The sequence below is a fragment of the Oryctolagus cuniculus genome, chromosome 18 (assembly GCF_051225735.1).
Source record: "Oryctolagus cuniculus isolate XC-2025 breed Fujian yellow rabbit chromosome 18, ASM5122573v1, whole genome shotgun sequence".
Taxonomy (NCBI): Eukaryota; Metazoa; Chordata; class Mammalia; order Lagomorpha; family Leporidae; genus Oryctolagus; species Oryctolagus cuniculus.
In genome coordinates, this window is record NC_142884.1 from 8,636,275 (window position 1) to 8,661,405 (window position 25,131).

Consider the following 25,131-nt stretch of genomic DNA (forward strand, 5'->3'; position numbering starts at 1 on the left):
AGTCCCCAGTGCCCACGACAGCAGGTGCTGGGCCAGGCTGGAGCCAGGAGCTCGGAACTCCAACCATGTCTCCCTCGTGGTGACCGGGGCCGGGCACTTGAGCAGAGGTGGGCCCGCCCAGGCCCCTGAGGTGGGATGTGGGTAATCCAACCCACTGAGCCACAAAGCCTGCCCTGAGGCCTGTGTCTTCCCAAACGTTATGTTCTGTGGGCATTAACATAAAGATTAGGGAGATGGTTTACCATTTCTGCACTGTTTTTGAAATTCAGTTTATAAGTGGGATTTCAGACCTATCATATTTCAGATGGCTGATGGCCGAATGAGACGGGGCCCTGCAATTCTATATTCTAAATTCAGGTTTCAAGATTTCTCATTGTCACCTCATGACGGTACATATTTATAGGGCATGTTCTGGTATTTCCAACACATATAAGCAATGCATAATTTAAAAAACAGGTATTATTACTTTCAACACTAAAAAAACCTATCAAGGTATTTTCATTTCAAAAAACAAAATGAGGGGCCAGCGCTGTGGCGCAGTGGGTAAAGCTGCCAACTGCAGTGCCGGCATCCCATATGGGCGCGGGTTTGAGTCCCGCCTGCTCCACTTCCCATCCAGCTCTCTGCTGTGGCCTGGGAAAGCAGTGGAAGATGGCCCAGGTCCTTGGGCCCCTGCACCCACGTGGGAGACCCAGAAGAAGCTCCTGGCTCCTGGCTTTGGATCAGCACAGCTCTGGCCGTTGCAGTCACTGGGGAGTGAACCAGCGGATGGAAGACCTCTCTCTCTCTCTCTCTCTCTCCACCCTTCCTCTGCCTGTTCATAACTCTGCTTTTCAAATAAATAAATAAATCCCAAAAACAAAACAACAAAGTGAAATGAGGAAAGTGCGCTAAGCCGTCAGCATTTTGGGGAGGGCCTGTGCCCTAGCGGTTCAGACGCCAACCCCGTGTTTCAGTGCCGGGCTTTGAGTGCCGCGCCCACGTCTGACCCGGCTCCGTGCTCATGCCCACCCGGGGGCAGCCGGGCCCTGCGTCCACGTGGAACGCCTGGTGCAGCTCCCAGCGCCCCGCTGCCCCGGCCGGGTTCTAGCAGACGCGGGCATCCGAGGAGTGAGCCAGCAGATGGCGGCTCCGTCTCTCTTCCTCCCCATACAGTCACATTTCTTAAACTCAACAGTTTAAATAAAGTGAATAAAAACATAAGGAAGCACGCGGGCACCCGGGGCACGATGTCTCCAGAGGCGCGAACGCGGCCCACGGGGGCAGAGGGCTTGGCTCCAAGGGGCTCTCAGACTGGCAGAGGCTCCCGCCCAGACACCTCCCGCCCCACTCCGCCCCCGCCACGCCCCTGCACCCTGCGCCGCTGCTTCATCGCCCCGCCCCCATCCACGCCCCCGCCCCGCCCCGCCCGTCACCTGCATCCGGAGGGCGCAGCTGCTTCACCAACTCCTCCTTGCCCTGCCCCCGCCACGCCTCCTTGCCCCACCACGCCCCTCCTCCTTACCTGCCCCCGCCCCGCCTCGCCCCCTCCTTGCCCTGCCCCGCCCCCGCCACGCCCCACACCTGCATCCTGCGCAGCTGCTTCACCGCCTCCTCCTTGCCCTGCCCACCACGCCCTGCCCCGCCTCCTTGCCCCGCCTTGCCCTGCCCCCGCCCCACCCCCGCCCCGCCTCCTTGCCCCGCCACGCCCCGCACCTGCATCTTGCGCAGCTGCTTCACCGCCTCCTCCTTGCCCTGCCCCGCCACCCCCCTCCTCCTTGCCCTGCCCCATCCACACCACGCCCGCCCTGCCCACGCCCCGCCTCCTTGCCCCGCCACGCCCCCTCCTTGCCCCGCCACGCCCCGCACCTGCATCTTGCGCAGCTGCTTCACCGCCTCCTCCTTGCCCTGCCGCGCCACCCCCCTCCTCCTTGCCCTGCCCCATCCACACCACGCCCGCCCCGCCCACGCCCCGCCCACGCCCCGCCTCCTTGCCCCGCCACGCCCCCTCCTTGCCCCGCCACGCCCCGCACCTGCATCTTGCGCAGCTGCTTCACCGCCTCCTCCTTGCCCTGCCCCGCGGACTCCGTCTGCGCCCGCAGCTCCTCCAGCTCTGCCTCCAGCTTCTTGCGGGCGGCCACGGCCAGCGCCCGCTGCTTGCGCTCCTCGTCCCGCTCCACCTCGGCGTCTCGCAGCTGGGGGCGGCGAGGGGCCGGTCAGGGGCTCCGTGCGATCGTCCGCCCTGGAGGCCTGCTCCGGCCCTGTGCGGTCCTCGCGGCCAGCGCAGGCTTGGTTCCTCCCCTCTCGCAGGTCCCCTTCCTGGCCATTCCCACGAGGGGTTCCAGGGGGGTCTCTGTGCGCCTGTGTGCAGCCCTCCCATGGCTCCGGGCTCCCAGCACCCCCAGGGCAGTCCTGACACTCATGTGTGGCTGGGTGAGGGGCAGAGTGGACAGAGACAGCCCGAGCCTCCTCCCTGCCGTCCCAATGCCTGCCGCCCCCTGGCGGCCCGAGGCTGTTGGAGGGGTCCATCTGACCCCACGCACTGCGCCCAGCAGTGTCCCCCGCAGATGGTCAGCGTGGGAAAGCAGTGGGCTACGGGCCTATGCAGCCACGTGGAGACGTGTGGAGGGGGCCAACGACAGGAGGCAGCGGGGGGGGGGTGCTGCAGCTGAGCCGGCAGCGACCCCAGGCCTGAATGAACGCGGGAGTTGGTGGAGGGCAGGGTGCACAGAGGCCTAGTGGGTGAGGGTTGGCTGTGGGTGGTGGGTTTGGGGGATGGCGAGTGTGTCGCTAGGCCAGCAGCAGGAAGTGTGCAGCTATGTTCACGGCGGGTGCGTGGGCGAGACCCTGAGACCACCTGGCTCACCCCCGCAGCGCCCCTGCCTGCACCTGTCTGGCTAGCCCCGGCTCACCCCCGCAGCGCCCCTTCCTGCACCTGCCTGGCTAGCCCCAGCTCACCCCCGCTGCCGGCCCCCAGCGCCCCTTTCCTGCACCTGCCTGGCTAGTCCGGCTCACCCCCGCTGCCGGCCCCCAGTGCCCCTGCTGCACCAGCCTGGCTAGCCCCGGCTCACCCCCGCAGCGCCCCCTTGTCCACCTGCCTGGCTAGCCCCGGCTCACCCCCCCAGCGCCCCCTTCCTGCACCTGCCTGGCTAGTCCGGCTCACCCCCGCTGCCGGCCCCCAGCGCCCCTGCTGCACCTGCCTGGCTAGTCCGGCTCACCCCCACTGCCGGCCCCCAGTGCCCCTGCTGCACCTGCTTGGCTAGCCCCGGCTCACCCCCACTGCCGGCCCCCAGTGCCCCCTGCTGCACCTGCCTGGCTAGCCCCGGCTCACCCCCGCTGCCAGCCCCCAGCGCCCCTGCCTGCACCTGCCTGGCTAGTCCCGGCTCACCCCCACTGCCGGCCCCCAGCGCCCCTGCTGCACCTGCTTGGCTAGCTGCTTCCGCCGGTCCTCGCCGGCCTCGTCGCGGCCCTGCAGGTCCCGCTCGTGCTGTGCCTTGAGCGCCTGCACCGTCACCTCCAGGCGCAGCTTGGCGTCCTCGGCCGCCGTCAGCTCATCCTCCAGTTCCGTCACCTGAGTTCGCAGGTCGGTGGCCGCCTGCTCCGCCACGCGGCGGGCTCGCTCCAGCTCGTGTACCTGGCGGCAGGGACAGTGGGCTGGGCGCGGAGCTAGGGCCCTGGGCGGGGGAGATGCTTCGATAGCGGTCGGGAAGGCGCAGGACAACGTGTCCATCCTAGTTCATTCATTGTGCTCTTGAACTGGCACGTGTCAATCATCCTGACACACCGTGTAAGAAAGCTGTAGGAGCGCTCTCACACTCAGCCCGCGCTCCTGGCCCTCGTCAGCCGTCCCGTGACAGTGGGTGCACGTGGTCTCCCACTACGCCCGCCCCTGGGACGGACTCTGAGCATGGCAGGGCAGGGGCTATGCGCGTAGTACCCGCGGCGATGGACAGGGTCTGCCTGCGGCCTCGGGAGGGCCCCCGGCCTGCCTCCTGTTTGTCATCCAGCTCCTCCCACAACCCCACGGCTCCTCCCACATGCCCACGGCTCCTCCCACGCCCCACATCCCCTCCCACGTCCTGCCCCCACAGCTCCTCCCACGGATACTCCCACACCCCTCCCACACCCCGCCCCCACGACTCCCCCCACGCCCCTCCCACAGCTCCGCCCACGCCCCTCACTCCGCTCCCAAGTCCCCTCCCATGCCCCACGGCTCTGCCCACGCCCCTCACCCTGCCCCATGGCTCCTCCCACGCCCCTCGCCCCGCCCCACGGCTCTGCCCACGCCCCACGTCCCCTCCCACGTCCTGCCCCCACAGCTCCTCCCACGGCTCCTCCCACAACCCCTCCCACGCCCCTCGCCCCGCCCCACACCCCTGCCCACGCCCCTCGCCCCGCCCCATGGTGCCGCCCACACCCTCGCCCCGCCCCACGGCTCCTCCCACGCCCCTCGCCCCGCCCCCACGCTCACGCTCTTGCCGACGTCGTCCTTGCTGCTCAGCAGCGCCTCCAGCTCGGCCCGCAGCGCCCGGTTCTGGCGCTCCAGCTCCGCGCGCGCCTCCTGCTCCTCCTCCAGCGCCCGCGTCAGCGCCAGGGCGCGGGCCTCGCGCTCCCGGCCCTCGGCCTCGGCGCGCTCGCGGTCCTCCACCACCCGCAGGACAGCCGCCTTCTCCTCGGCCAGGAGCTGCGGGCGGGCACGGGGCGGGTTGGCGGCGCGGGAACTACCGCGGGCGGAGGACGGGGCGGTGGTGGGCGAGCACACACAGGCGCGCATTTAGACTCCAGCCTGCCCTGCTTTCTTTAAAAACAGCTCCTGGCTTCGGATCGGCACAGCTCCGGCGGCTGTGGCCATTGGAGGAGTGAACCAGCGGATGGAAGACTTCTCTCTCTCTCTGTCTTTAACGCTACCTCTCGAATAAAAATCTTTTTTTAAAAAAAGGTTGAGAATCTCCAAATTGATAAACAGCAGAAACACCGAGTCAGAGCCGCAGGGAGCCCCGTGACCGAGGCTGGATGGACACAAACTCACGACGGCGTCTCCCTGTCCAGCCGCCAGGAGCCACTGTAACAGGAGCCGGACCGCAGGGAGCTCGGCCAGCTCGGAGGGCAGAGCGGGGCCCCGCCCACCTGCGCTTTCTCAGTGCCCAAATCAAGGCGGGGAGTCTCGGCGGCCTCTGCTCCAGGCCCGCGGCCAGCCCGGGATGCCAGCCTCTCGCGGCGGCCCGAGTTTCGCTCTGGGGTCCTGGGACTTCCACCTCGCTCGTACGCCCACCTTCCAGATGGGCAGGCCGAGGCAGAGACGGTCAGAGCGGCTTGCCTGAAGCACCCAGGAACAGCAGAGGTGAGACGCATTCCTCCACTGCACCCCCAAGGCAGCCTCTGGGGCACCCGAAACCGTCGCCCAAACCAGCGCCCCCGGGAAGTGAAAGGTGGCGCCGGGGCTAACCGTGGGTCATCACGCCGGGACAGCAGGCACAGGCCAGGCCCGAGAGAGCAGGCCTTGCTCCTCGCCGCGGCCACGCGCCCACTTCCCAGCCGGGCAGACCGAGGCACGCACCTGGTCGAACTTGCGCTGCTTCTTCTCCAGCGTGCTCACGAGCTGCCGCTGCTGCTCCAGGTCCACCGTGGCGTCGTCCAGCTCCTGCTGCAGCCGCCGCCGCCCGCGCTCCAGCCGCTCCGCCGCCTCCGTCTTTTCCGCCAGGCGCTGGGCCAGGGCCTCGGCCTCGCGGGCGGCCTTGCGCCGCGCCTCCTCCCCTGCCTCCAGGGCCCCTGCCTCCTCCTCCTGCCGTCGCCGCCAGTCTGAGAGCTGGGGGGGGGGAGGGAGAGTGAGGGCTGTGAGGGACCCAGGTGGGGGCCGGGCAGGCCCCGTGTCCCAGGGGAGGAGACGGAGGCCTGGGCAGGGAAAGAAGTTGCCCAGAGCACGGCTGAGGCCGACAGGACCGTGAGCCACGGCTCTTCACCCTTTCCTGGGGTGCACCCAGGGGGCAGGGGCTAGCGGGCTGCGGGTTCAGGCAGAAGAAGCAGAGCATCATGGGATTGATTCCTCAGGAGGGGCCCAGGATCTGATTAGGACACTAGGAGAGGCGTCCCAGAGGAGGGGGCATTTGAGACGGGTCTCCAGGTACACATAGGAGTTCAGCAGCTGGAGGCGCCGTCACTCATTCATTCAAAGTCACGTCCCACTGCTGACTGTGCACAGGCTCTGTGCTGGCGACCCAGGCCTAACCCACGGGGTTCCACCCGGAAGGGGCTCACAGAGCCACAGCCCCAGGTGACTGGAGTTGGGAGGGAGGGGAGGGGGAGGGGAGAAGATGTCTGAGAGTGGGGGAGATGGGTGTTAAGTCCAGAAGAAGGAAAGGGGTTCTCTGAGTGAGGTGGGGAGCGAGGCCCGAGGGGGGCGTGGACGCAGCTGAGGGCAAGGGGGGACCAGAGGGCACAGGCCTCTGCTGCCGGGCAGAGTCAGGAACCGGGCAGCCACCAGGGGGCAGCCAGCACTGGAGGGCAGCTCTGGGGACAGGCAGAGTGCACAGGGGACGAGCTGCATGGGGGACAGAGACCGGTCCAGGCAGGAGCGGGGGGCTGGGGCCGGGGCTGGGGCCGGGTGGACGGGCAGTGTGGAACAAGGTAGAGTCCAGGGCCGCAGGGCTGGGCTGGCGCATGGGCGGTGAGGGAATCCGGAGGCGAGGAGGGCGTGCGGGGGACTGACCCGGGCCCGTCGCTGGGCAGGGCGCTGGGCTGCGGTGCCCTGCAGGCGCCGCGGGGGTGGCTCACCTGGGCCTGGGCCGCCTGCAGCTCGCGGGCCACCCGCTCCCGGGCAGCGGCCTCCTCCTCCAGCTGCTCCCGCAGCCCGGCCGCCTCGGCCTCCATGGCTCGGACCCGGGACCCCAGGGCCAGCTTGGCCCTGGTCTCCTCCTGCATCAGCTCCTGGGGGTGGGGGGCGGTGGAGGTCAGGTGCAGTGGGGAGAAGGATGCGGGGGGGTTGCCGCGGGGTCAAGGCAGGCCGGGTCACCTGGGCGTCGTGCAGCTGGGCTTCCGTGCTGCTCAGCTCCTTGCTCAGCTTGATGGCTCTGGACTCGGCCTCGCTCAGCGCGCCGGACACGGTCTCCAGCTCAGCCTGTGGGGCGGAGCGGCTGGGTGAGGTCCCCCCACCCCCACGCCGCGCGCAGCCTCCGCCCAGCCCGGCCCCAGTCCCCACCAGGTGTGAGTGTAAAGTGGCACAGCCGCCGCGGGAAACACACAGAGCGGCCCGGGACCCGGGACCCAGCGAGCCGCTCCTGGACGTGGACCGTCCGCGCAGAGCCGTCGTGGGCGGAGCCTGGCACAGCAGGCAGGAGGCAGAATCCTGCTCTGCTTCCCATTCCGGCCCCCTGCTAACGTGTGCGCTAGGGGACGGCGGATGATGGCTCAAGCACGTGGGCCCCTTCTCCCTAACACGTATTGTAAAGACAGTAACAGTGGAGCCCCCTGGAGAGACAGTGGGTTAAAACTCACTCTCTCATTGGCTCTCTGCTTGTCTGTATTCTCAGTCATGAACACCATAGATCATTGGGCCGAACACAAAACACCATGAATTTTTAAAACCTGCTTTTCTGGGGCCGTGGTGTAGTGAGTAAAGCCACCACCTGTGGCACTGGCATCCTCTATGGACACCCGTTCCCGTCTCGTCTGCTCCACTGCCCACCCAGCTCCCTGCTAATGCACCTGGGAAAGCAGTGGAAGATGGCCCAAGTCCTTGGGCCCCTGCACCCACTTGGGAGACCCAGAAGAAGCTCCTGGCTTCGGATGGGCCCAGCTCTGGCCGTTGCGGCCATCTGGAGAGTGAACCAGCAGATGGAAGACCTCTATCTCTCCCTCTCTCTAACTCTTTCAAGTAAATATTTAAAAAGAATAAAAATAGAAATGTGGTGGAATGAGAAGGCCATGCCAAGATGGCCGCTGGCAACAGAGTCTGCCTGACAACAGGCTGTGATTGGTTAGGGCATAAACCACCCCTTGACCGGATTGGCTGCCTTGGCTATTTAAGCTGCTGCACCAACTGAAATAAACGAGTCTGTGGCTGTTCGTTTCTGGCCTGCTTTCATCGACTCCCGGGGTCTGTGTGGTGACTCCGCACCTCTTGCCCCCACCATGCTCCTCCTCTCGGAAGGAATCCACGGCAACACCTACTTTTCTTTGACTAGTGACAGTAGGAGAGTGCCCCAATGCAGTTCAGAGTTCTACCCCAGGATTTTCTTATCAGACCATGAACTAGTAGAAGCCAGGACAGACACAGGAGAGACTGGGCTGTGACGGGGCTGAGGGCCAAAGGGACGCCGGAGTGGCCCTCAGTTTTGAGTTTCAGCTCTGAGTGACCTTAGGCAGGCAACTTTATTTCCCTGGGTCTCAGTTTCCCCGTGTGTAAAATGGGAACACTATCAGCTCTGCTCTACAAAGAGTGTTTGGCATGCAGCAGCTACTCATGGTCAAGGTGGCCATAGCCCAGACAGCAGCCCAGAGATGGGGGCACTCCTCCCCCACCCCAGCCACCAGCTACTCATGGTCAAGGTGGCCATGGCCCAGACAGCAGCCCAGAGATGGGGGCACTCCCCCCCCCGCCCCTGGCCACCAGCTACTCATGGTCAAGGTGGCCATGGCCCAGACAGCAGCCCAGAGATGGGGGTACTCCCTCCCCCACCCCAGCCACCAGCTACTCATGGTCAAGGTGGCCATGGCCCAGACAGCAGCCCAGAGATGGGGGCACTCCTCCCCCACCCCAGCCACCAGCTACTCATGGTCAAGGTGGCCATGGCCCAGACAGCAGCCCAGAGATGGGGGCACTCCCCCCCGCCCCTGGCCACCAGCTACTCATGGTCAAGGTGGCCATGGCCCAGACAGCAGCCCAGAGATGGGGGCACTCCCTCCCCCACCCCAGCCACCAGCTACTCATGGTCAAGGTGGCCATGGCCCAGACAGCAGCCCAGAGATGGGGGCACTCCCCCCTGCCCCCGGCCACCAGCTACTCATGGTCAAGGTGGCCATGGCCCAGACAGCAGCCCAGAGATGGGGGGCACTCCCCCCCCCCAGCCACCAGCTACTCATGGTCAAGGTGGCCATGGCCCAGACAGCAGCCCAGAGATGGGGGCACTCCCTCCCCCACCCCAGCCACCAGCTACTCATGGTCAAGGTGGCCATGGCCCAGACAGCAGCCCAGAGATGGGGGCACTCCCCCCTGCCCCCGGCCACCAGCTACTCATGGTCAAGGTGGCCATGGCCCAGACAGCAGCCCAGAGATGGGGGCACTCCCCCCTGCCCCCGGCCACCAGCTACTCATGGTCAAGGTGGCCATGGCCCAGACAGCAGCCCAGAGATGGGGGGCACTCCTCCCCCCCAGCCACCAGCTACTCATGGTCAAGGTGGCCATGGCCCAGACAGCAGCCCAGAGATGGGGGCACTCCCTCCCCCACCCCAGCCACCAGCTACTCATGGTCAAGGTGGCCATGGCCCAGACAGCAGCCCAGAGATGGGGGCACTCCCCCCTGCCCCCGGCCACCAGCTACTCATGGTCAAGGTGGCCATGGCCCAGACAGCAGCCCAGAGATGGGGGGCACTCCCCCCCCCCCCAGCCACCAGCTACTCATGGTCAAGGTGGCCATGGCCCAGACAGCAGCCCAGAGATGGGGGCACTCCTCCCCCACCCCAGCCACCAGCTACTCATTGTCAAGGTGACCATAGCTCAGACAGCTGCCCAGAGATGGGGGCCCTCCCCACCCCCACCCGCTCACCTGGGCCCGCTGCAGCTTTTCCGCGGCCTCCACGCGTGCCCGCTCCCCGTCGCCGGCCCGGCCCTGCACTTCCTGCAGCTGTGACTCCAGGCGACGCCTGCGCTGCTCACCCTCCTGACGAGCGGTCTGCAGGCTGCCCAGCTCCGCCCGCAGCTCAGACACCTCGGCTTCCAGAGCCAGCCGGGTCTTCTCCCAGGCACCCTTGCCCTGGCAGGGGAGGGAGACAGAGGTCTGAGCCCTCCCACCCCAGGCCAGACACACTCCTGCCCCAGGGCCTTTGCACTGGCTGTCTGCGGTGGCCTGGAACACAGCTCCCCTGATGCCCAGGCCCCCACCCCTCACCTCCCTCACTGTTTTACTCAGACGTCACCTCCTCCCAGAGTCCCCCACTCAGACGTCACCTCCTCCCAGAGTCCCCCAGGGCCTGGTCTACTCAGACGTCACCTCCTCCCAGAGTCCCCCACTCAGACGTCACCTCCTCCCAGAGCCCCCCACTCAGACGTCACCTCCTCCCAGAGCCCCCCACTCAGATGTCACCTCCTCCCAGAGCCCCCCAGGGCCTGGTCTACTCAGACATCACCTCCTCCCAGAGTCCCCCACTCAGACGTCACCTCCTCCCAGAACCCCCCAGGGCCTGGTTGCAATCACAGCCCGACTCAGCACTCTGATCCCCGCCCGGATCCTTGTCTTCCCACAGCACCCACTACTTCACGCTTGTCTGTAGACGGCGTGCTTCCCCCTCTCCCACTGAGGGAGGGCAGGACTCGGGGCTGTGTCTACGGCTGGGACCCCAGCACCCTTCCTAAAGCACAGTACACACTCCATAAAGGTGGATGGGGACGTGCATGGCTGAGGAAAGCCCCAGGGAGACCTGCCGGCCTGGAACCAGCCAGAGGCGCCTGCTCCGGCCCCACCTCCAACCCCTCCTCCTGCAGAAGCACCTGCCCAGGCCCCGCCCCAAGGCCACGCCCTCCGCAGAAGTGCCTGCCACGGCCCTGTCCCAAGGCCATGCCTCCTCCAGGCGCCTGCCCTGGACCCGCCCCATAGCCCCCCCCAGCGGCTCCGCCTCCCGCACAAGTTCCTCCCTGGGTACGCCTCCTGCAGAGGTGCTTGCCCCTACCCCGCCCCAAAGCCACGCCTCCTGCAGAGGCACCTGCTCCAGCCCCGCCCCAAGGCCACGCCTCCCGCGAGGCGCCGGCCCCGCCCCGGCCCACACGCACCCGGCGGGCCTGCTCCAGCTCCCCAGCTCCGCCCCAGCCCCGCCCCAGCCCCGCCCCACACGCACCCGCGGGCCTGCTCCAGCTCCCCAGCCCCGCCCCAGCCCCGCCCCACACTCACCCGGCGGGCCTGCTCCAGCTGCTCCGCCAGCTCCCCCAGCGCCTGGCCATGGCGCTGCCTGAGCTCCTGCACGGCCAGCTCGTGCAGACGCGTCTCCTCTTCCAGCGTCTTCTTCAGCTCCGTCACCTCCTGCTCCCTCTTTGACCTGCCATGGAGGGGGGGCGAGAGGGGAAACTTCCAGAGCAGGGAAGGCGGGGACTGCGGAGAGCCCCCCGCAGCGGGCCGTGCCTCCTGGCTCCCCTCCCTCTCCTCTCCCAGGGCGCTGGGCAGTGATGTCGGGAGAGGGCAGCGGCTTTGAGGGTGAGCTCATGCTCATCTCCAAACCCCGAGAGGCCCCTCGGGGCAGTGTCCTGCATCCGCTGCCCTGGCCGTGGCTGGGCGCGCTCACGCATCACCCGCAGTGCCCTGGACCGGCCCTGTCTGCTCCCCCTGAGACTGGAAGCCCCTGACGGTAACGCCTGTCTGACTCCGCTCTGCCCAGCGTGGCCTGGAGCTGGTGCTCAGCAAACTTTCGGCTAAGCCTCGGTGAGGACTTGGACTCGCTCCTGATCCTCTCCTGTCGTCTCCCGGGCCCCGCCCTCCCTCTCCATGGCCCCGCCCCTCTCTCCCCAAGCCGTCTCCCTGGCCCGTCCTATCCTTGGCCCCGCCCCCTCTTTCCTCCGACCCCGCCCCTCCCTCTCCCCAGCCCCGCCCCATCCTCCCGGCCCCGCCCCCAGCCCGCTCCCGGCGCCCGCTCTGCAGGTCCCACGCCGCGCACTGGCTGCGTCCTTACCTGAGCTCCAGCTGCGCGTTGGTGGAGTCCAGGGTGTCCTCCAGCTCGCCCCGCAGCGCCTCCAGCTCCTCCCCCAGGTCCCGGCGCTGCTTCTCCGCCTTGGCCCTGGCCGCGCGCTCGGCCTCCAGGTCCTCCTGGGCTTCCGCCAGTCCGGCCTGCGCCTCCCGCAGGGATTTGAGCAGCTGGGCCCGGGCCCCGCCCTCGTCCTCTGCCCTGGGGGTGAGAACCAGGAGGCGGTTCAGGGCAGGTGGGCGCCAGGGACGGAGAGGCGGGGGCCGGCTTTGCGGGGGGCATTCCTGGGCTCCGATCCCCGCTCTGCCCTTGGGCCCGAGACTTCAACACTGTGCGCCTCAGTTTCCTCAGCTGTGAAGTGGGACCGACACCGACTTCCTCACGCGGGAAACGCCCACTGGGCCCTGGCCTCAGGCAGCCCCTTGGTTCTTGCTGGTGCCGGGTGAAGAACCGAGGCCCAGCGTGGGGAAGGCGCCTGAGAGGAGGGCACGGTTGGGCCGAGCCCACAGCCTCTCCTCACAGCCCTGGTGTCAGCGCAAACGGCGCTGAGCTGGGGGTAACGGCTCAGGGGCCACCAGGCCTGGGCGGCCGCCTCTCTCCACCCCTGCCCCGCCCAGTGGCTCAGCCTCTGGGTCTAACAGAGGGTGCAACTGAGCCCAGCCCCCGCTGGGAAAACACGGGGAGCGAGAAAGGTGCGCAGGTGTGGGCTAGGCAGAGCGTGGGGTAGAGGTGGCTGGGACTGGGCCCGGGGCAGCGAGCGACTGCTGGGTCAGCACCAGGGCCTGAGACCCGGGCTCCAGGAGCTGGGTCCCTGCCAATGCCGTGGGAGACCTGGGCTGAGCTGGTTCCCGGCTCGGCCCAGCCCAGCCCCGGCCGCTGCAGGCATCCGAGGGGTTAACTTGCACTTGGAACAGCTCTCTCAAAACAATCAATAAAAATTAAAATGTATTTCTAGCCTTTATAGGGGCTTAGCCTCTGCCCACAGTTGGATGCACCCCTTCTGTGGTCGCCCCATTTCACAGATGAAGACTGAGGCCAGAGCGATGGTGTCGCCTGGGTGAGACCATGTGGCCGGGAAGGGGAGGAGTCGGGACTGAATCCAGAAGTTAGACTGAGAGTGCATGTTCCTAACTCACACACCCAACACAGAGTATCACCGACTCAGGCGGGCATCTTCCCACCTGTGACGTGTCTGAAGCGGAGCTGTACCCAAAGCCAAGGGCATCGTGGCTGCAGGGGGCACAGGGCGTCACAGCACTGGACACCGAGTGCCTCCTGGGCACACAGCAGGCGCCCGTTGATCCTGACACAATTACAACTGCGCTGGCTCTGGGGCGCAGCGCGGGAGCCGCGGGGCTTCCCCCTGCTGGGCGCCTGCACTTTCCCCTGGACCCGGTGGACGCCCCAGCCTCGCCCCCCGGCGCCCCGCCCCCCGCCCCGCCCCTGGCGCCCCGGCCACCCGCCCCCGCCCCGCCCCCCGCCCCGCCCCCGGCACCCCGGGCCCGCCCCCGGCGCCCCGGCCGCCCGCCGCACCTGGCCAGCGCGGCCTGCAGCTCCTCCTCCTTACGGCCCAGCTGGGCCCGCAGCTCCTCCGCCCGCTGCTGCTGCTCCAGCACCTGCTCCTGCAGCTCCGAGCTCTCGCCGTCCAGCCGCCGCTTCAGCTTCTCCAGCTCCTGACGGCCCTTCTCCTCCCTCCGCAGGCGGTCTGCGGGGTGGCCGCGCTCAGCGTATCCCCCCCGGGACCCTGGGGGCCAGGCCCGGGGGCGCTCCTCTCCCGGTCACTCCCCCCCCCCACCCCGCGGCAGCCCGTGCCTCCCGCCTCCGACCCTGACCTCCGACCCTGACCCGAGACGGAGAGCGAGAGACGGGCGGAGCTGGGCGGCCCTCCGTCTGCCTGTCCCGTCTGCCCGCGTGGGAGCATGCGCAGACGCCGGGCGCTCACCCTCCATGTCCGCGATGGTGGCCTCGTATTTGAGCCGGAGTTTGTTGAGGCTCTTGACCTTCTCCTCCTCCTCGGCCGCCTGGGAGGAGAACTCGGCCAGCCGCTCCTCCAGCAGCTTCCGCTCCTGAGGGGTGGGGAGCGCTGAGAGCCGGGCCGCGCGGCCTCACCTGCGCATTCGCCCCGCGCCCGTTCCTGCCCGGACCTCAAGTCCGGCACCAGCCGCTGGCCCAGCAGCCCACTGACTCCAGTCCTGGAAAACACTGCCCGGAGCGTCCTGGCCCGGCCGCTGCCTTCCCGGAGCTGGGCGGATGGGGACTCTCGGGTGCCGCCCCAGCCTGCGCACGGCCTGGCCCGGGACCAGCACCTGAGGGCTGAGGAACCTGGCCTGGGGCAGTAGCCTGCAGACTTCGAGCGGCTAACCCTGACCCGAACCCAATGGAGCGAGCACCGTCCTAAGGAGAGGCGGGGTCAGAGCCCAACAGGATGGTGATGATGGCGCCGCAGCCAGGGCCAGGCCACGTCCTGTCCCACCTGCGCTCTCCGCTGCCCTGCACTATACCCTAACGTCTGTGCCCTCGGCCCTGCCGCAGGTAGCCAGGGGTCCCCCAGCTCCTGGCTACATCATGAGGGGCCACAAAGCGACGCCCCCAGGAAGCTGGTGCACCTGACCCTGCACCTCCAGCTGCCGCCTGCATCCGGACCCCCGCCCATACCCAATTCCCCGGATGCTCAGGTCTCTCACACAAAGGGCTCAGCCCCCTGTGAACTTCTAGTGGTCTCTGGGTGACTAACGCCTGACGCCCTCCTGTCTGGGGACTGCCCACCCACTGCACACACCCAGCACAGATGCAGCTCTTTAAGAAAGCAATGTTTTCCATCCACGGAGGGGTGAACACACAGATGCTGGGCCCTGGCGGCAGAGGCCGGGCGGGCGGTCAGACCGCGCTCCTCCTCCCGCCGCCTGCAGCCGCCCACCACGAGGCGCAGCGGGGCTCTCCCACTCTTCTCCCTGGCCTAGGGCCCGAGCCCCGTCTCCTGCTCCTTTGTCTGTTTGCTTCGCCACTCCTCCACCGCGGCCGGCACGAGCCGACTTCCCGCCCAGATCTCATCCGTGTGGAGCTCTGCATTGTTGGTTTCCGGACACCTCACGCACAACACGGACACCAACTCCCCACCCCGCCGCCCCGCCCCCGCTGCTCACAGCCCCGCCCCTGCTGCTCACCGCCCCGCCCCGCCGCTCACCGCCCCGCCCACTCGGCCCCGCCCCCGCCGCTCGGCCCCGCCCCTGCTCATCACAGCCCCGCCCCCGCTGCTCACAGCCCCGCCCCTGCCGCCTCTCAACAGCCCCCTACTCCACACTCCTCATAGCCCCGCCCCTGCCGCCTCTCAACAGCCCCCTACTCCACACTCCTCACAGCCCTGCCCCCGCCGCTCGGCCCCGCCCCACCCCGCCCGGCTCGCGGCCCCACCTTGCTCAGCTTCGCGTTCTGGTCCTCCAGCAGCACCAGGTCCTCCTCAAACTTCTTCAGCCGCGCCTCGGTCGTCACCTTCTCCAGCTGCAGCTTCTGCCGCGCGCCCTCCTCCGCCTCCAGGTGGGTCTCCAGCTCCTGCGTGCGGGGCGCAAAGGTGAGCACTCGGGCTGGGGGCGAGGGGCGGCCCAAGCGTCTGGGAGCCTGGCTCAGCCAGGTCCACACCCTTGGTCTTCCCATGCGCTCATTAACTCGACACGCATTTATGGAGCGCCTCGTGTATGCCAGGGCTGTTCAGGCGCCGAGGGTACTAGGGACGCCTGTCCCAGGGAGACGGCGCTCTCGTGTGTGTGATCGGGGTTGTGTGCACAGGGGACACACCACACAGACCGGCCCTGGCCTGGGGCCGTCGGCAGGCGCCCTGGAGACAGGGTCAGCCTCCTGTGCCGCCTTGACATCTGCAAGGGGGGGGGGGAGCTTCAAGTGGCGCCGCCCGCACAGGTCCTCCTGTGGGCTTTGCTGGCAGTTGAGGTGCCCTGGCCGGCTGACCCTCCCAGCTGACCCAGGGGCCAGGCAGGGCTACTTAGTCCTGGCCCCGTTCCTGTCAATCAGAGCGTGGCATCCTCCCACGGCAGCTGGGCCCCGCCCTCCTCCCCCGCAGACCCCTCCGGCGTGGGTCGGCCTCCTGATCTGCCAGGGCCACGTGTCCTGCCATCCACTGATCCCCGGCGGAAGGAGGAGGCCGCGAGATGTGTGACGGAGGGACCGGATTTCCTACTGTTTAACCTCGCTCGCTTTAACTTGAAATCAGCCACCGGAGAACTGCGCGCGAATGCACTCTGAATTGTGAGAGGCGGCAGAGCGCACGTGCCCCCGGGAGCATCTGCCGTCCGAGTAGCAGCGTGCCCTAAGTGTCAGATGCACGCTGGATCTCCGGGGGCGGGGGTGCGGCGGGAGGGCAGCGGGCCTGGGCGTGCACCCGCTGGTGCGCCCACCCGACAGCGCCGGACGTTCGCGCCCGTTAGTCTCCCCTTAATTGAGCTAAGAAGTACGGTTCTGTGTAAGGGGCTCAGAGCTGAGCTTTCTGCGAATTCAGGAGCACAGGAGGGGGCCTGCAGAGCAGAGGTGGGGAGGGAAGAGAAGGGGCATGGAGGGCGGGGCCCAGCGGACAGGGCGTGGCCAGTGGGTGTGGCCAGTGGGCCTGCGCACGGGGCGTGGTCGTGTGGGCGTGGCCCAGTGGGCGCAGGGTGTGACCCGTGGGCGCGGGGCGTGGTCAGTGGGCGCGGGGCGTGGCCCGGTGGGCAGGGCGTCCGGACCTGGATGTGCTGCTGCAGCCGCCTCTTCTCGCCCTGCAGCTGGCGGCTGCACTCCTCCTCCTCGCCCACGCGGGCCTCCAGCTCCGACACCACCAGCTCCAGCTCCTGCTTGCGGGCTGCCAGCCGCCCCCGCGTCTCCTCCGCCTCCGCACACAGCTCTGCCTCGGCTCGCAGTTGCTCCGCCAAGCGGGTGCGCTCCTCCTCCAGCTGGGGCCGGGGGTGGGGTGGGGGGGAGCCAGGAGTGAGCAGGCGCTGTCCCCAGGGTGGCCCGCACGGGAGCGCCAGGTCCCTCCTGCCCCCAGCTCTCCGCCCTGGACCCTCCCTCCAGCCTCCTAGTCTCTCCCTGCCCAGCCGCCCTCCACTGCACATATCACTTAATACTCCTACGCGATAATTGAACCACAGGAAGTAACGCAGAGAACACAACACAAAAAAGGCTGAAGAAGAGGGCTGCCCCAGCATTCTTTCAGGATAGCAACAATATGGAAACCTATCTCCCTGCCCCCCAAAACTCCACCGCCCAGCGCTCAGGCCCCAACCTCCGGGACCAGCCCGTGCCCAGCGCTCAGGCCCCCACCTCCGGGACCAGCCCCCGCCCCACCTCCGGGACCAGCCCCCGCCCAGCGCTCAGGCCCCCACCTCCGGGACCAGCCCCCGCCCAGCGCTCAGGCCCCCACCTCCGGGACCAGCCCCCGCCCAGCGCTCAGGGCCCCGCCTCCGGGACCAGCCCCCGCCCAGCGCTCAGGGCCCCACCTCCGGGACCAGCCCCCTCCCAGCGCTCAGGCCCCCACCTCCGGGACCAGCCCCCGCCCAGCGCTCAGGCCCCACCTCCGGGACCAGCCCCCGCACACGCACACGTAGGCCGCGCCCCCACCCCGGGACCAGCCCCCGCCCCGCCTCCGGGACCAGCCTCTGCCCAGCGCTCAGGCCCCCACCTCTGGGACCAGCCCCCGCCCAGCGCTCAGCCCCCCACCCCGGGACCAGCCCCCGCCCAGAGCTCAGGCCCCACCTCCGGGACCAGCCCCCGCCCAGCGCTCAGGCCCCACCTCCGGGACCAGCCCCCGCCCAGCGCTCAGGCCCCACCTCCGGGACCAGCCCCCGCCCCACCTCCGGGACCAGCCCCCGCCCAGCGCTCAGGGCCCCGCCTCCGGGACCAGCCCCCGCACACGCACACGTAGGCCGCGCCCCCTCCCTGCGGGCGCCCCACCCCGCTCACCTGCGCCACGCGGCCCTGGAGCTCGCCCACCTCGCGGGCGCTCTGCTGCTGCAGCTCCTGCACCTTCTGCAGCTCCTGGGCCCGCGCCTGCAGCACCTCGTCCTGCCGCGTCACCTGCAGCAGCGGCTTCACCTGGCGGGGGGGGGGGGATGACGCCTGAGCGCGGGTTCCAGTCCCGGGGGCTCACAGCAAGGAGTCACCCCTCGGGCTGGAGACAGGTGCCCGGCCAGCACCCCAATGTGGCATTTTCCCGTTTTGCCAAGGGAACCCTGTGGCCCAGACAGACCATGGCCTCTGCTGTGCTGTGTAAGGTCTGGGCCCAGCGTCTCCGTGACGAGGTGGGGCCGACAGGTGCGCGCGCGCGTGCCCACGCACACACGGTCCACAAACCGCCCTCCCCACTCTGATGGCTTCTGCCCCGTTGTTTTCCACTCGGTTCACCCAGTTCACTCCCCTCCTCCCGATCCGCGCTGTTTCTAGTGCGTCCTTCCTGCTCTAAGTCACAGCCGCCATCACAGCCGTCCACCGGCAGCACTCGGTGCCCATCCAGTGACATCGCGGCTTCCCAGGACCTGGGACCCGCAAACTTCTCCCAGGCCGCCCTGTGTCTGCTTTATTTCCACGCACGCTGGCCTCGGCTGTGACTGTGGGCTCCAGGCCGGAAGAACCTCGTCTTTGTGTCCAATCGTCCCCCAGTCCCCGGGAGAGCCGCCGGCACTTAGAGGAGGGGCTGGGTTAGCGCCGGCCTGCCCTGCACACCCGCGCAGCCTCCTAACTCCTCTCCAATTTCCCGCTGGGGGATCGCCCAGCCCCTCAGCTCCAGGGCTGGAGCCTGAAGACCTGACTCCGCCTCTCTGCTTTGCGCAGGTCAACCCCCGCCGGGTCCCTCTGATGTGCGCCGTGTGGCTCTGAGCTGGTGCGTGACCCTGGCCGGCCCTCTGAGAGGGCGATCTGGGGTGTGGCTGGAGAGGAGGCCACGCCAGCCCAGCCGAGCCTGCACCTGCTGCTGACCCGTGCGGGAAGATTCTGCAGGTGACCACCAGGGGGAAGCAGACGGCGCTGCAGCGCGGGACAGACCCCGGTGCCCGGAGGGGCGGACTCAGCAGGCCCGGGCCGTCCAGGGCCTGCGCAGCCCTTGCAGGCTCCTGGGAGGGGCCGTCAGCGTCCTTAGGAGGTCCTGTCCGAGCGGAGCCCGGGGTGACCGACAGTGTACACCGGATGTGCTTTCTCTGGGGGCCTGGGCAGGTGTGCCCGTCTGAGCCCTGCAGGAGCGGAGACGGAGTCACAGGGCTCAGTCATGGGGGTGCCCACGGCACGGACACCAGGCTCGAGGAGCTTCCCGGGTCGGCAGTGCTGTGTGCGCCATCACACGTGTTCTCTGTGTGTGCATCAGCGCTCCGTGTGTGCCGTCACACGTGTCAACTGTGTGCATTGGTGTTCCATGTTTATTCTCACAGTCCTCCGTATGTACTGCCACACACGTTCCACATATGCATCACACATGCTGCATGTGTGCCATCAGTGCCCCATGTGTGCTGTGTCACACATGTCCTGTGTGTGCAGTCAGTGCTGTGTGCTGTCACATGTGCTTTGCATGCACCATCACGTGTGCTGCGTGTGTGCCATCAGTGCTCGGTGTGTGCTGTGTCACACATGTGCTCTGTGTGCTTCCACATGTGCTTTGTGTTCACATGTGCCGTGTGTGCTGTCACATATGTTCTGTGTGTGCTGTCACATGTGCTGTGTTACACATGTGCTGTTGTCCATGTGCTTTGTTACACGTTCTGTGTTGTCATGGTACTTCATGTGCTGTCACATGTGCTGTATCATACATGTTCTGCATGTGCTGTCACGTGTGCTGTATCATACATGTTCTGCATGTGCTGTCACATGTGCTATGCATGTTGTCCATTGCTTCATCATACGTGTTCTGCATGCTGTCATGGTGATCCATGTGCTTCACATGTGCTGTGACACATGAGCTGTGTATGTTGTCCACGTGCTTTGTCACATATATTCCGTGTGTGCTGTGTTACACATGTGCTATGTTGTTCACGTGCTTTGTTGTCATGGTGCTTCATGTGTTGTCACATGTGATGTATCATACATGTTCTGTTGTGCTGTCACATGTGCCGTGACACGTGTGCCGTGTGTTGTCTACATGCTTTGTCATGCATGTTCTGTGTGTGCTGTCATACATCACTGTGGGGAAGGCAAGCACTGTCCCATGAAGCCTGGGCAGAGGGCGGCTGGAAGCCCCCGCCTGGTCTCCCTGACTGTGCCCGGCGAGCTCTGTCCTGGTTTTAACTGCGTCCGTTCACTGCTCTCCTCCACCGGGGAGCCCTCCTGGGAGTCGCTGGCCTGGAGGGAGGTCCCGGGGGCCTGATTCAGCCCTGGGCCCAAAGCTGCCCTGAGCCTCTGCTCCATGTCGGCCGCAGTCGGGCCTCCTGGGCCTGTGCGAGGGGTGCAGCCATGCGCACACAGGCACACACGCACACACATGCACACACGTGCACACCCGCACACACGTGCACACCGCTCACCTTGGTGAACAGCCGCCACCACTGCCAGTGCCGCAGCTTGAGGTAGGCGGCGCAGTTCCGTTGCATCACCCGCAGGGCGCTCTGCTGCTGCTGCCGCCTCTGGAAGGCCCTGGGGGAGGCGCGGGGGGGTCAGCCACAGCCCCCCCACTCGGGCAGCCCCTGTGTGCAGGGGGGACTCGGCCACAGCCCCCCCACTCGGGCAGCCCCTGTGTGCAGGGGGGCTCGGCCACAGCCCCCCCACTCGGGCAGCCCCTGTGTGCCGGGGGGCTCGGCCACAGCCCCCCCACTCGGGCAGCCCCTGTGTGCAGGGGGGGTGGGCCACAGCTCCCCACTCGGGCAGCCCCTGTGTGCAGGGGGGGCTCGGCCACCGGCCTGCCCCAGCTCCCTGACTCGGGCAGCTGTTATTAAACGCCTGCTGTGTGCAGGGGCCCCTGTGGAGGGCTCACAGGACCGCCCCCAGCCCTGTCCTCCTCTACCTGGGCCTCCCCCCTCAGGGCGCCCAGAGCAGACCTGCCCCTCCCCACCCTCAGCCACCGCAGCTCCTGCTGCCCCTGGACGAGGTCCCCACCAGGGCCTGCCACTCACTTTATCTCGCACACCCCTGGAACGGCCCAGGCGCCTGCTCCCCGGGCCTTCGCAGGGCTCCCTCCTTCCTGGGACCCCGCCCCTCCCTGGTCAGCAGGTCAGCCTGCGACAGGGCCCCCTTGCTGCACCTCCACAGTCCCCATCAAAGGTCATCGCACCCCACGGTGACCCTCAGGGTCCCCCTCCAGGCCGGAGCCCCTCGAGGGCCTGGCCAGGGTGGGTGGGGGTCAGGCTGTTGCCCAGGTCCACGCCTGGCCAGGGTGGGTGGGGGTCAGGCTGTTGCCCAGGTCCACTGGCGGGGCTGGCTGCTCGCCCCACGGCTGAGTCTAGTGCCCTCAGCGCAGGGCCCTCGGGGACCACAGCACAGGAGGCCTGGGCTCCCAGGGCCTCCACTGCTGTCACCTGGCCTCTTGTGAGGAGCCCCTGACACCGGGGCGTCTGGTCCACCCCGCCTGAGCCGGCCTCAGCCACCGGGACCCCGGGAGAGAACACGGCCCCCACCTGCGAGCCAGGTATCCCCGGGCGGCTGCCTGGAAGGACACGATGATGTCCGTGACCTTCAGGTCCCGCTCCTCCTCCAGCTGGGCCAGGACCCCGGCCCGGAAAAAGATCTTGCTCTGGCCCACACGGTACAGGTTGGGGTCCAGCTCCAAGGCCTGGATCTGTGGTCGGTGTGGGGAGGCGGCAGTGAGGAAGGGGGAGGAGTGACGGGGAGGGGGCAACAGGGAGGGCAGGGCCTGGCCTCCCTCCCCGCCTGCTCGCCACCCTGGGCCCTGCACACGTGCACACGCACACACACGCACACGCACACGCTCACCATCTTCTCACAGGCCTGCTTCCCATCCATGAAGCCCTTGGGGATGGCGTTGGGCGTCAGGATCTCGTACCTGCAGCAGGGGCGGGTTGGGGAACCCCAGCAAGGTGTCACCGCGTGCCTGCCGCGGCCGGCGCTGGGCTCACCGGGACCGGCAGAACCAGCATGAGGCGAGCGCCACACACCAGCCAAGCACGCTAGCCCACCGCCCGGAGCCTGGCCCCCTCCTGGGTCCCGGACATGGGACAGGGCGGCTCAGAGCAGAAGCGTGAGGGGGCACAGCCCTGGCCTTGACTCCTGCGAGAGCTGGGGGCCGTGACACAGATGCCCGCGTGCTGGCCCTCGGAGCCCTGCCCCCACCCCGTGCCCGCTGCCTGGACGTTGACAGTCGCATGAAATCCTAGTGCTCTGAGGCCCGCTGCCTGTGTGCGGGTTCTACGCTCACATTCAGCCAACCGCAGCTCCAGACTCTGCTGCCCCGCGCCACGGACATTTCCACAGCACCGACGCTGGCTAAGCCAGCTCGTGAGGCCTGGCCGTCCAGAGGAGGGCGGCCCCGGCCCCCGCCCCGGGTGGGCACCCACACCCCACAGTAGAGGCCGGGGTTCAGTCCTGGCTCCGCCTCTGATCCCAGCTCCCCGCTGACGGCAGGGCAGCCAGTGACGCTCAGGGGACGTGAGACCGGATGGAGCTCCTGGCTCCTGGCTGCAGCCTGGCCCAACCCAGCTGCTGTGGCCACGTGGGGGGTGAGCCAGAGGACAGATCCCTCTCTCTGTTCCTCCCCCACGCTGTAACTCTGCCTTCCACATAAATACATAAATCTTTAAAATTAAAAATATTCTGGGTGCCCTGGGTTGCAGGACTTGTTAATCTCACCCCTCTTCTCCCTTTTACAATGCCGCTGCCACCAAGCCTCAGCTGCATGAGCGGCTGCTCCCTCCCCTGTGTGAAGCTGACTTGGTTACAATTTACCGGCTTTGACTTTTTTTTCTGTCCTATCCTGTGTTCAACAAGTGCAGACTGCAACTCGCTAAAGTGAGCTCACGTTCGTGATGTGGGGCGCCCCTGGCAGCCCGGCCCCAGCCCCGCGTCCCCAGCCTCGAGCAGCAGGGGGGAAGGCAGGTGCACCCCCGCCCGGCGCGCGCACAGCCTGCCCCCGCCCCGCCCTCAGCCTGCAGCCCCCCACCGCCCGCCTGCGCCCCCAGTCGCCCGCCCCGCCGCCCGCAGGCCCCGCCCCCCGCAGGCCCCATGCCCCGCCCCCGCAGGCTCCCCGCCCCCTGCAGCCCCCGGTGCCCCGCTCACTGCTGCCCGCAGCCCCCCGCCGCCCTCAGCCTGCACCCCCCGCAGCCTCTGGTGCCCCGCCAGCCCCGCCCCCCCCCCCCCCCGCAGCCCGCCGGCCCCGCCCCCGCAGCCCCCGTGCCCCGCCCCTGCCCCCCGCCCCCGCCGGCCCCGCCCCCGCCCCGCCGGCCCGCTCACCGCTGCCGGAACTCCTGGAAGAGGATGCGGTTGGGGAAGCCCTGGCGGCAGATGCGGATGCCCTCCAGGACCCCGTTGCAGCGCAGCTGGTCCAGCACCAGCCTGGGCTCCAGCTTCCCAGCCTGCGGGGACGGCCGGGCGGCCGCACGCGTCAGCGGCCCGGTCAGCGGGCCCCTCTCCCGGGTCACGGGCTCCACCCTCCTCCGTGCCCCGCCCCCTCTCCCGGGTCTCCACCCTCCTCCGTGCCCCGCCCCCCTCTCCCGGGGCTCCACCCTCCTCCGTGCCCCGCCCCCTCTCCCGGGGCTCCACCCTCCTCCGTGCCCCGCCCCCTCTCCCGGGGCTCCACCCTCCTCCGTGCCCCGCCCCCTCTCCCGGGGCTCCACCCTCCACCGTGCCCCGCCCCCCTCTCCCGGGTCTCCACCCTCCTCCGTGCCCCGCCCCCCTCTCCCGGGTCACGGGCTCCACCCTCCTCCGTGCCCCGCCCCCCTCTCCCGGGTCACGGGCTCCACCCTTCTCCGTGCCCCGCCCCCTCTCCCAGGGCTCCACCCTCCACCGTGCCCCGCCCCCCTCTTCCAGGGCTCCACCCTCCACCGTGCCCCGGCCCCCCTCCCGGGGCTCCACCCTCCTCCGTGCCCCGCCCCCTCTCCCGGGGCTCCACCCTCCACCGTGCCCCGCCCCCCCTCCCGGGGCTCCACCCTCCTCCGTGCCCCGCCCCCCTCTCCCGGGGCTCCACCCTCCTCCGTGCCCCGCCCCCCTCTCCCGGGGCTCCACCCTCCTCCGTGCCCCCCCCGGGGCTCCACCCTCCTCCGTGCCCCGCCCCCTCTCCCGGGGCTCCACCCTCCACCGTGCCCCGCCCCCCTCTCCCGGGGCTCCACCCTCCTCCGTGCCCCGCCCCCTCTCCCGGGGCTCCACCCTCCTCCGTGCCCCGCCTGTCATCTACCGAGCACCCACTACGGCCCGGCGCAGGGCGCTGGCGGAGCTGCAGCCAGGCGGAAATGCTTGGGGGGCGGGGAGGTCGAAAGTGACCGTGACCTCGGCTCAAGTCACAGGTGGAGGTCAGGCCCGGGCGAAGGAGCCTGGGCCAGCCGCACGCAGAGGGCGTCGGCATAAGGCCGGCTGGGAACCCAGGTGGCAACACTTTACCCAGCGCACACCAGTGCTCTCTGCTTGGAAAACCATTCACCCTCGAGCTCACCCCCTCCAGGGAGCCTCCCCTGATTTCCCTGACGAGACCCAACCCCACCCGACGTCTTCCACCTGCACAGATGGAGCTGGACGGTCCCTTGAGGCGGCCAGCTGCTGGCCTGCGGACTCCCGGGAAGAGGCGTGGGCGTCTCCAGCGCCTGCACCCAGCTCGGCGCGCTGACGTCACACGGGTGAGTGACCCTTCCCAAGGGGGCACGGAGCCCGGGGACGGAAGCAACTAGCGGCGCGCGTGGGGGCCCGGGGGGCTGTACCGCACCGGCCTCCCCGGGCTGGGTCACTCACTCTCTTCTCGTGGTTGGGGACGATACACCGCACGAAGCTGGGGTTGGTGTTGCTGAGCGTGGCCATGAGGCGGCTCAGGGACTCCTTGTACAGCTGCCCCACGGTCCGGAACATGCCCCGGCGCGGCCGGCCGCCCGGAGGGCCATCCCCAAGGCTGTTCACTTGTTCCAGCCCCACGATGCCTTCCACTGTGGGGACAAGGGAGGGGCCGCGTCAGCTGCGGGGGGCCGGATGGGCCAGGCTATGTACGAGACCGGGCTCCCGGCAAAGGAGCCCCTCCCACTGCTTGGCGAGGCGGGTGCCAGCAGCCCCACTGGACAGACAGGGAAACTGAGGTCGGAAGGTGGAGGGCTGCGCTGAGGCCACAGGCCCGAGACCCGGACCATCCGGGACTGCAGCCGGGCAGGGGGAGTCCTCTCC

At 68.3% G+C, this 25,131-nt stretch overlaps 1 protein-coding gene across 8 annotated transcripts in view; it reads right to left on the minus strand.

The window, feature by feature from the left end:
• Positions 1–25,131, minus strand: part of MYH14 (myosin heavy chain 14) — a 71,320-nt gene that overhangs the window by 6,972 nt on the left and 39,217 nt on the right. For all 8 annotated transcript variants that reach the window (XM_070063012.2, XM_070063010.2, XM_070063011.2 and 5 more), the window contains 19 exons: positions 24,712–24,899; positions 23,224–23,345; positions 21,751–21,820; positions 21,435–21,595; positions 20,349–20,457; positions 17,806–17,937; positions 16,590–16,796; positions 15,274–15,411; positions 13,805–13,928; positions 13,396–13,567; positions 11,851–12,063; positions 11,079–11,223; positions 9,741–9,947; positions 6,989–7,093; positions 6,751–6,903; positions 5,537–5,785; positions 4,451–4,663; positions 3,401–3,613; positions 2,013–2,174 (listed from right to left, as the gene is read on the minus strand). In XM_070063012.2, coding sequence (XP_069919113.2) covers positions 2,013–2,174; positions 3,401–3,613; positions 4,451–4,663; positions 5,537–5,785; positions 6,751–6,903; positions 6,989–7,093; positions 9,741–9,947; positions 11,079–11,223; positions 11,851–12,063; positions 13,396–13,567; positions 13,805–13,928; positions 15,274–15,411; positions 16,590–16,796; positions 17,806–17,937; positions 20,349–20,457; positions 21,435–21,595; positions 21,751–21,820; positions 23,224–23,345; positions 24,712–24,899 — 3,083 coding nt within the window. The remainder of the gene's footprint in view (positions 1–2,012; positions 2,175–3,400; positions 3,614–4,450; positions 4,664–5,536; positions 5,786–6,750; positions 6,904–6,988; positions 7,094–9,740; positions 9,948–11,078; positions 11,224–11,850; positions 12,064–13,395; positions 13,568–13,804; positions 13,929–15,273; positions 15,412–16,589; positions 16,797–17,805; positions 17,938–20,348; positions 20,458–21,434; positions 21,596–21,750; positions 21,821–23,223; positions 23,346–24,711; positions 24,900–25,131) is intronic.